The sequence below is a fragment of the Pelodiscus sinensis genome, chromosome 1 (genome assembly GCF_049634645.1).
Source record: "Pelodiscus sinensis isolate JC-2024 chromosome 1, ASM4963464v1, whole genome shotgun sequence".
Classification (NCBI taxonomy): Eukaryota; Metazoa; Chordata; order Testudines; family Trionychidae; genus Pelodiscus; species Pelodiscus sinensis.
In genome coordinates this window covers 325,836,269-325,846,047 of record NC_134711.1, presented here as the reverse complement: position 1 = coordinate 325,846,047, position 9,779 = coordinate 325,836,269, and the positions used below count along the sequence as shown (strand labels likewise).

The following is a 9,779-nucleotide window of genomic DNA, read 5'->3' as shown; positions in this document are numbered from 1 at the left end:
TAAATTGACAAAAATACTCAGCATTTTATTTCATCTCCAAGCCAATGAAAATATACATCTGGCAGTACCAATGGCAGAGAAACATGTGCAGCAGTGGGGGTAGGGGGAGTCGGGAACCCTTCCCCAGTAGCTTACAGTAGGACTGCACACAGTAAGGGATGGGACACACGGCAGACTCCACTGGGCAGCAGCAGCAGCTGGGTAGGGGGAGGGGACGACAAGCAGCTTTAGAGCGCCCAGGAAAATCCAGGGGAGAGATCGCCACTATTAAAGCTGAAAAACGGAGCAGACTTTAGCCCACTCCCCCACTGACGGCCCAAGGCAGGTTTGCTCCTGGGATATTCTTGTGCTGGCTGCTCTCAAACACTGCACAGGTCGGAACACACTCCTCTCCCAAGCAGGGCTGGGAAAGGGCACTGCAGAGGGCAGGTTCCCCTGAGCCCAGCGTGGCCTCCCGCGCAGACCTGCGACGTGGTGTGCTGGACCGGCGCTGCGCCCACCCGTGCGAAGAGCAGAAAAAGCGCCAGCTGAAGGCACCCAGCACCTGGCCTCTGCTTGGTTTCAGACACATCCCACAGCTTTCTGCCCTATTTCGGGTGCCCTGTCGCCCTGCCACGTGGCCTGCTGTCTGTACTCCACTCCCCCACACACCAAAGCAAACGGCAAAGCAAGGGGAGTGTTTCTAGAGCTTCCCGGCCGCCGTGTCCCGTCCCTGACCTCCAACGAGGCGGCTCCCTCTGAGCTGGCTTTGGCCAAAGGGCTTCAGCGTGGAGACCGACAACATGGCGCCCGACGCAGAGCCCGGTTAGCTCTGGTCAGCCAGCTGGGCAGGGTTCACCCCCCCGGGGCAGGCGCCTGTCACCTTTGTGAGTCTGCCTGCCAGGCTCACCCTTCACCCCCCTCCATGCCACACGCTGCCCTGCTGGTTACCTGGCAGCCACCCCCCCCCGGCAACCCCATGCTGTCCCCCTCAGGCCAGTCCTCTGCCCTCTCCTGCCCCCAGCACATTTCTTCCCCAAGGACATTGGCGCTCCAGGCTTTGCCGCAGCGGGAGGGCCTGGCCAGCCGCGGTTCTGATTGCCAAGCACAGGCTGTGCCTAGGCTGGATGCAGAGTCTTTGTTTCAGACAGCACCAGGCCGTCCCAAGAAGCCGACCAGTGGCCTTGGCCTGCTGGCCTCTACTCCAGCACGGGGCAATGGCTGGCATAAAGGGCCAGGCGACGGGGCGCAGGCCTGTGGGTGCAGCAGGGACCCTTATATCATTCAGAACAGGGCTGGGTCCTTGGTGTGGGCCAGGCCCGGTCGGTCAGGACTGAACATCCCGGGTACCCAATAGCTCTTTGGTGGGGCTCAGCGCAGGCCCCCAAGGGCAGGACTTCACACTGCAAAGCCCACCCCAAGGCGCCCTGGGTCAGAGCCCACAGACCGGGCACAGAGACTGAACCTCCTCGGGGGTCACCTGCCGCTCCGGGCTGATGCCGGTTGGCACAGCAAGGGAGGGAGCAGGCCTGGTCTGCTTGGCTTGGCCCCCAGCCCAGGAAAGTGGAAGCACCAGGTCTCTGGGGTGCTCACACGCCAAAGGAGCCGGCGTGCTGCTCCTCAGCCTTTGCTGCTGGCTGGCGCTGAGCCTGGACCCCGGCCCGAATCTCCCAGCTCCAGCAGCGAAATGGACATGACAAGGGGTCATCTGGGCCTGGCCCCGCTCCCGAAGCTCTTTGGTGGGGACGGTAAAACTGGCCTGGCAGCAGCCCCGCGAGAAGCCGACGTGCATGGAGGCAGGCGCGCTAGAGGAGGGGGAGCTCAGCCCCGCTCGACCCACCCGGAGAGACTTTTGGGTGGCCCCAGAAGACATAGGCTTGCCTCCACGGGTGGCCTCTTGGAGCCGGGGAACGATGCGCTGAACTTCTCACCCGCCTCAAAATCCAGAAAAAACTGCCCTTCCGGTTCCCCCTTTGGCCTGCTACCACGGTAACCAGGAGCCGTTCCACCGAACCCACTGCAGCTGCCCCAGTGGAGCAGGGAGACCCTGGCCCCTGTACCCCGGGCTGAGAGCTCCTCTCCCAAGCAGCCAGGGAGCCAGCCGAGGCTGGGACAGAGCAGGGCGCAAGGCTTCCCGGGGGGACTAGTGATTTGGGGAGACAGTTTAATTGGTTGGGTGCTCAACCGGAGAGTCCTTCAAGGGCCCAGCTCTCAGTAGGCAGGCGCTCTGCTCTCCACTTGGGGCACTGAAGCTGCCCCCCAAGTCACTAGTCACTTGTGACGGGTCCCCCCCATCCCTGGCCACCTAGGGACTGCTCAGTCTCTCTTTATTTAGTGGCCACGCTGCATAATTCATCCAAGTCCCCTCCCCCAACACCTAGACAGAGCAACACGCAAGTCCTATGCCCTACAACCATCTTGCCTTTGGCCCCGGCTCAGTAGGGTCCTGGGAGGACACAAGATCGCTCTTCCTTGGGCTCGCCTTCAAGGGAGGCACAGCTACCCCGTCTCCTGTACCCTGACACAGCCTTCCTGCCTCGTCTCCGAGCAAACCCAGAACATACCTGGCCACCCCCCCGATTAGCTCCAGTTAGATCAAGACTATGGGGCTTTATCCAAAAAAGCTCCGCATAGTGCGGAGCTTTTTCCGATCGCTTTTGCGGAAGGGGCTTTGCCGCCATTTGGCCCCGTCTAGATGGGGCCAAGTGGTAGAAAAGCCTCCTCTTATGCCTTGTGAAACGAGGAATACAGGGCTCCCCGAAAGAGTGCGTTTGCTCTTCTGTGAAAAAAAGGGGATGAGCAAACACGTTCCCTGGACGCGGCGGGGTTTTTGCGGGATACCTCATTCCACCTCACCGTCCCAAGCAGCCGACACCCGGGAAACATGGAGGCTGGCCCGTCCGTCGGGCCTCCGGGCTCGGTCACAGCACCTCTGGAGACCTGGGCCAAGGATTCTGCAGGCAGAACAAAGCCACCGTGCTGGACGGGAACGTGGAGAAACACACAGAGGATCAGCCAGCCCGAGGCAGCGCAGAAAGGGGACCGGGTGCTGATTCAGCGACCCTCTCGAGGAGGCGGCCGAGGGAAGGGGCACTGGGAGCTACGTCCTGGCCCCTGCTGTCAGGGTGAGCGCCGAATGCCTCGCGAGGGGTTTTCACCTATATTCTCGCCCTTTCTGTCCACCACATTCCCGAGAAAGGCAACCCCAGGAAGCAGAAGGGAGGGTCAGAGCTCACTGGAGAGCCTCCCTATGAAGAATAGGGACGTAAGGGTATGTCTACACTGCCACCCTAGTTCGAACTAGGGTGGTTAATGTAGGCATTCGAACTTGCAAATGAAGCCCGGGATTTGAATTTCCCGGGCTTCATTTGCATGTTGCCGGGCGCCGCCATTTTTAAATGTCCGCTAGTTCGGACTCCGTGCCCGTGGCTACATGCGGCACGGACTAGGTAGTTTGGATTAGGCTTCCTGCTGGAAAGGGATAACAAGTGGAGTTCCGCAAGGGTCTGTTTTGGGACCTGTACTGTTCAATATCTTCATCAGTGATGTAGATATTGGGATAGAGAGTACACTTATTAAGTTTGCAGATGATACCAAACTGGGTGGGGTTGCAACTTCTTTGGAGGATAGGGACATAATTCAAAATGACCTTAGCAAGTTAGAGAAATGGTCAGAGGTAAACAGGATGAGGTTTAATAAAGAGAAATGCAAAGTGCTCCACTTAGGAAGGAACAATCAGTTCCATACATACAAGATGGGAAGCGACTGTCTAGGAAGGAGCATGGCGGAAAGGGATCTAGGGGTCATAGTGGACCACAAGTTGAATATGAGTCAACAGTGTGATGCTGTTGCAAAAAAAGCAAATATGATTCTAGGTTGTAGCAACAGGTGTGTTGTAAGCAAAACTCGTGAAGTCATTCTGCCGCTCTACTCTGCACTAGTTAGGCCTCAGCTGGAGTACTGTGTCCAGTTCTGGGCGCCACATTTCAAGAAAGATGTGGAGAAATTGGAAAGGGTACAGAGAAGAGCGACAAGAATGATTAAAGGCCTAGAGAACATGACCTATGAAGCCAGGCTTCATGAACTGGGCTTGTTTAGTTTGGAAAAAAGAAGATTAAGGGGGGACATGATAGCGGTTTTCAAATATCTAAAAGGGTGTCACAAGGAGGAAGGAGAAAATTTGTTCCTCTTGGTTTCTGAGGACAGGACAAGGAGTAATGGGCTTAAAGTGCAGCAGGGGAGGTTTAGATTGGACATTAGGAAAAAATTCCTAACTGTCAGGGTGGTCAAATATTGGAATAAATTGCCAAGGGAGGTGGTGGAATCTCCCTCTCTGGAGATATTTAAGAACAGGTTAGATAGACATCTGTCAGGGATGGTGTAGACGGAGCTTGGTCCTGCCTTGAGGGCGGGGGGCTGGACTCGATGACCTCTTGAGGTCCCTTCCAGTCCTATGATTCCTATTCTGAACTACCGTTACTCCTCGTGGAATGAGGCGTACAGATAGTTCGGAATAGGAAGCCTAATCCGAACTACCTAGTTCGTGCCGCGTGTAGCCGCGGGCACGGAGTCTGAACTAGCGGACATTTAAAAATGGCGGCACCTGGCAACATGCAAATGAAGCACAGGAAATTCAAATCCCGGGCTTCATTTGCAAGTTCAAATGCCTACATTAACCACCCTAGTTCGAACTAGGGTGGTAGTGTAGACATACCCTAAGTGACTAATCGAATAGCAAAAGCTTATCGGAGAGTTGGCACACTAGTTGACTAGTCGCTTCCCCGCCCCCTTGCTGCCTCTATCACAAAGAGGCAGCGGGTGAGGAGGGGAGGCAGAGGAAGGGGCTGGGGGGAACTGGCTTAGAAGCCGGTTCCCCCCAGCTCCAAGGAAGGGGGCAGGGGCGCAGCGGAGGTGTTCCAGCTGTGAAATGTACAAAAGTCCCCGCTGGGGCTCTTGTACATTCCAAAGTGGAAGCACCGCATGGACTCAGAGAGTCTCCCGCTGGCCCCGGGCTCCACGTCACCCGCGCTGGGGCTCTTGCACATTCCAAAGGCAGATCGCCGCCCGGCACTTCCGTCTCTGGAACACAGCAACTGCCCAGCGGGCTCTTGCTGCATTTCCAAGCGGAAGCGCCCTTCTCGACTCATTGACTAGTCGATAGAAATCTCATCGACTAGTTGATTAGTTGATTCATCTACTTTTAACATCCCTAATGGAGAACTCTTGTTCAAATCCCAGGGCCCGGCAGGGAACCTCCCTTGTAAATCAGCCCATGGCTGTTATCCGTGCTGGTTCCTGCAGAGAGCCGGGTGCCGCGGTCAGAGCAGGGCGAGGCAGCAGGGCGGGAAAGGTGCGTTGCCTGGGCGGGGAAGTAAAGAAGGTCCCATCCCTTGTAGAACAAGGCTTCCTAGCTCCCCCAGAATCAGCCCCACCGACAAATCACCGCACCGACTAGCTAGGGTCCTGCCCCTCGGCTCCCACTCCCTGCTCCTCTCCTGGCACTGACAGATCCATGGCGAGGTTGCTGTATTACCTGCGCAAAACTAGCCCATCCCCCTACAAGCCCCACCCTCCTGTCTCGGTGGAGGTGTTGTGAACAGTTGCCACAGCCCGACAGGGTCCCGGCCGCTCCCGTGGTAGCCCCGGGAGGTCCTGGCGACATCTCCCTGAAGAACGCTTTTGGTTTCCTCTCGAGGCACATCAATGCCCCCCCTACCCAGCCTCGCTCCTGGAGGCTCTTTGGCCCCAACGCTCGCGCCAGCCGCAGGACTCCTGAGGCAGCGCGGGCAACACGCTCATCCGGCCCGGGGCCGCCCTAGAAACGTTTTTCTTCCAGCTGCGAGCTGATCACCAGCTCCTTGTTGCCGAAGTCCCACCAGGCGGTCATGTGGAAAGCCATGTTGGAAAGCACCACCAGGTACTCCAGGAAAGCAAAGAGGGTGTAGGCTAGGAGAGAAGGGAGGACACGCCGCGGGTTAAAGGAAGGGGCCACACAAGAGCCAGGAGGGTCTCCCAGTCCCAGTGTGAAGCCCTCCCCAAGGAAGTGAGGCCGAGGCAAGGAAAGAACTAAATGCGCGTGAGACCACGCCTCTCTCAGCGCATGACCAACCCTCCGGCACTAAGGGGCTCAGAAGCTTGGTGTCAAGATGCTCTAGAGCCGTGTTTCTTAAACTGTTCTGCAGCACACCGGTGTGCCGCGAGGCAGTCGGAGCTGTGCCGCGGACAACAACAGAGTTCAAAATGGCCACCCTTAAAGGGGCAGGCAACTTTTTTTTTCTTTTTTTTTCTTTTGCTCAATAACTTTCCCTCGACCTTTTTTTTTTTTTGCTCAACAAAAAATCCTTGGTGTTCCTCATAAAAAAAATTATTGTTTGGTGTTCCCGAGTCTTCAAACGTTTAAGAAACATTGCTCTAGAGGAGCCAGCCCAGCAGGGTGGGACAGGAAGCTGTTGGCTGCTGATGGCCATTCTCTCTTCATAATCTCACAGGTGTGTCTCCGCCGCCACACCTGCTGCAAAACCCAGCAACGCTGGCAGCCTTCCCAGCATGCCCAGGGCCGAATGGGAGCTGGAAACAGGTCCTATCCAGAAGGGGTCAGCAGGAGGGGGCAGACACACGCTGGCAGGGCAGCAAAGAGGAACCGGCCCCTGCTGCGTCTGCTCGAAGGCTGGGCCAGGGGGCCTGGCTAGGCCTTACCTCCAGCCACGCAGTACCAGTTGTGGTGGATGTAAACGCACACGGCCAAGAGGAACGTGAGGAGGTTAAAGAGGAAGAGCAGCTGCTTCCATCTGTAGGACTTGCGCTCCTGGAAGAGACCGAGGGAACAAGGTTTGAGCCCCAAAAGCCAGGGGAGCGGAGTAGCCCCCTTCACGGCACTCACCCCCCTTTCCATATCTCCCCTGGGCGTCTCGGCTCCAGCAGGCTGAGACCACTGGTGCACCTCCCCCTCTCCCCTCACGAGGCCTCAGCCTGGACCCCCCCAGCCCTGAGCCTGCAAAGGCCAGGTTCCTCCCCCTGGAAATGGTCCTCGCCGTGCAGTCCACACTACATCCCGCCTCTGGCTGAACGGTCACAGCAGAGCTCCTCAGATGCAGGAGCACTGTCAGACAAGTGCTGCTCGTCCCTTGCCGGGCCGCCCGATCACAACAGGCTGGCCGAGCCTGAGGCTCTCCCAGAAGCCAACAGCTCGCCTACCAGCACAGAGCCAATCCTCACAACTTCAAAGGCACGAAGCAAGGCATTCCTAAGGGCTGAGCCTGGCTCTGGCACCGGCTCATTCCGGAGCCTTGGGCAAGTCACTTAAACGTCCCCCTCAGGCAGGGATAGTCCTAGGTTACTCGAAGACAGGGGAGATTCCAGAAGACTGGAAAAGGGCAAATATTGTGCCCATCTATAAAAAGGGGAATAAGAACAACCCAGGAAACTATAGACCGGTCAGTTTAACGTCTGTCCCAGGGAAGATAATGGAGCAGGTAATTAAGGAAATCGTATGCAAACACTTGGAAGGTAATAAAGTGATAGGGAATAGCCAGCATGGGTTTGTGAAGAACAAGTCATGCCAAACTAATCTGATAGCTTTCTTTGATAAGATAACGAGCCTTGTGGATAAGGGAGAAGTGGTGGATGTCATATACCTAGACTTTAATAAGGCATTTGATACGGTCTCGCATGATATTCTTATTGATAAACTAGGCAAATATAACTTAGATAGGGCCACGATAAGGTGGGTGCATAATTGGCTGGATAACCGTAGTCAGAGAGTTGTTGTTAACGGTTCTAAATCCTGCTGGAAAGGGATAACAAGTGGAGTTCCGCAAGGGTCTGTTTTGGGACCCGTACTGTTCAATATCTTCATCAATGATGTAGATATTGGGATAGAGAGTACGCTTATTAAGTTTGCAGATGATACCAAACTGGGTGGGGTTGCGACTTCTTTGGAGGATAGGGACATAATTCAAAATGACCTTAGCAAGTTAGAGAAATGGTCAGAGGTAAACAGGATGAGGTTTAATAAAGAGAAATGCAAAGTGCTCCACTTAGGAAGGAACAATCAGTTCCATACATACAAGATGGGAAGCGACTGTCTAGGAAGGAGCATGGCGGAAAGGGATCTAGGGGTCATAGTGGACCACAAGTTGAATATGAGTCAACAGTGTGATGCTGTTGCAAAAAAAGCAAATATGATTCTAGGTTGTAGCAACAGGTGTGTTGTAAGCAAAACTCGTGAAGTCATTCTGCCGCTCTACTCTGCACTAGTTAGGCCTCAGCTGGAGTACTGTGTCCAGTTCTGGGCGCCACATTTCAAGAAAGATGTGGAGAAATTGGAAAGGGTACAGAGAAGAGCGACAAGAATGATTAAAGGTCTAGAGAACATGACCTATGAAGCCAGGCTTCATGAACTGGGCTTGTTTAGTTTGGAAAAAAGAAGATTAAGGGGGGACATGATAGCGGTTTTCAAATATCTAAAAGGGTGTCACAAGGAGGAAGGCGAAAATTTGTTCCTCTTGGTTTCTGAGGACAGGACAAGGAGTAATGGGCTTAAAGTGCAGCAGGGGAGGTTTAGATTGGACATTAGGAAAAAATTCCTAACTGTCAGGGTGGTCAAATATTGGAATAAATTGCCAAGGGAGGTGGTGGAATCTCCCTCTCTGGAGATATTTAAGAACAGGTTAGATAGACATCTGTCAGGGATGGTGTAGACGGAGCTTGATCCTGCCTTGAGGGCGGGGGGCTGGACTCGATGACCTCTCGAGGTCCCTTCCAGTCCTATGATTCTATGATTCTATGTGCAAGTCACTGGTCTTGCAGGAAGGAATCAGGCCACTCTGCCCTCTGCTACCAGCAGCTAAAACAGCCTCTCCGTTGGCTCAAGCGTTCGGAACGTGGGTTCGAGCGCCGCGGCGGGCGCCAGGACACAGTGGCGTGACTGCAGCACGCCTGGCAGCGAGGAGTGGAATCCTGCCACGGCTGCCCACGGACGTCACAACCCTCGCCTCCGGCTCCCGCCTGCGCTCCCCCTCCGCAGGCGGCCCGGCTCCTGCTGCGTTCTGAGCGGAGGGTTGGCTGGAACAAAGCAGGCTGGCAGCTGCTCCTCCCCCAGGGCCGTGCCCCCCTTGCTCGCCCCTGGCTGGGGAGGAGGAGGAAACCACACCAAGGAGCAAAGCTGAGGCGGATGCAGAGCCGAAGGCATTTCACAAGCAGCGCAGAGCAGGGGCGGGCTCCTCCTTCCCAGCCTGGAGCACGGCCCAGACGAGCTGAGCCAAACAGGGTCTGAGTCCCCTTGGCACAAGCATGCAGCATTGCCAGGGATTTCTGCAGCCCGACTGCTCCGGGGCCCTCTAGCTCCCCTGCAAACCCCAGTACCTGGCCAGCACACAGGGGTCCGGCCAGCCAGGCACTGAAAGGTGCGGCCACGGGACACACGGCATGGCTAGTCCTTCCCAGCCTCCTGGCTCTCAACACCCAAGAGGTGGCAGGGAGCTGAAGTCCAGAAGCAGCCAGGTCAGACAGGGCATGGGGGAGGGGGAACACTGTCTTTCCTTGGGCAGTGAGAACTCCCCACCCCCCAATTTCCTGTCTTCCTCCCAATACAGCTCCCTCCTCCCCCGAGATCCAGCTGCTCTCTCCTGCTCACGCTGCCCAACTATGGGGACGCAGCCCCACGGTGGCGGGCAAAGGAAAGAGGAGTCGACGTGTTATCTTGCCCGACAGCAGCAGCTCAGCTTTTCCGGCTCAGCCTGGCTGAAGGACGAAGACACGCCAGCAGCACGTGCCGGGGGGGGGGAGGGGGGGGGAGAGCT

The 9,779-nt window shown here is 56.2% G+C and overlaps 1 protein-coding gene across 5 annotated transcripts in view; it reads right to left on the bottom strand.

Moving 5' to 3' along the window:
• The window catches only part of PGAP2 (post-GPI attachment to proteins 2), a 36,537-nt gene continuing 26,758 nt past the window's right edge, over window positions 1-9,779 (bottom strand). For all 5 annotated transcript variants that reach the window (XM_075919687.1, XM_075919685.1, XM_075919684.1 and 2 more), the window contains 2 exons: window positions 6,676-6,784; window positions 1-5,925 (listed from right to left, as the gene is read on the bottom strand). In XM_075919687.1, the coding sequence (XP_075775802.1) occupies window positions 5,795-5,925; window positions 6,676-6,784 (240 nt within the window). In that variant the 3' untranslated portion in view covers window positions 1-5,794. The remainder of the gene's footprint in view (window positions 5,926-6,675; window positions 6,785-9,779) is intronic.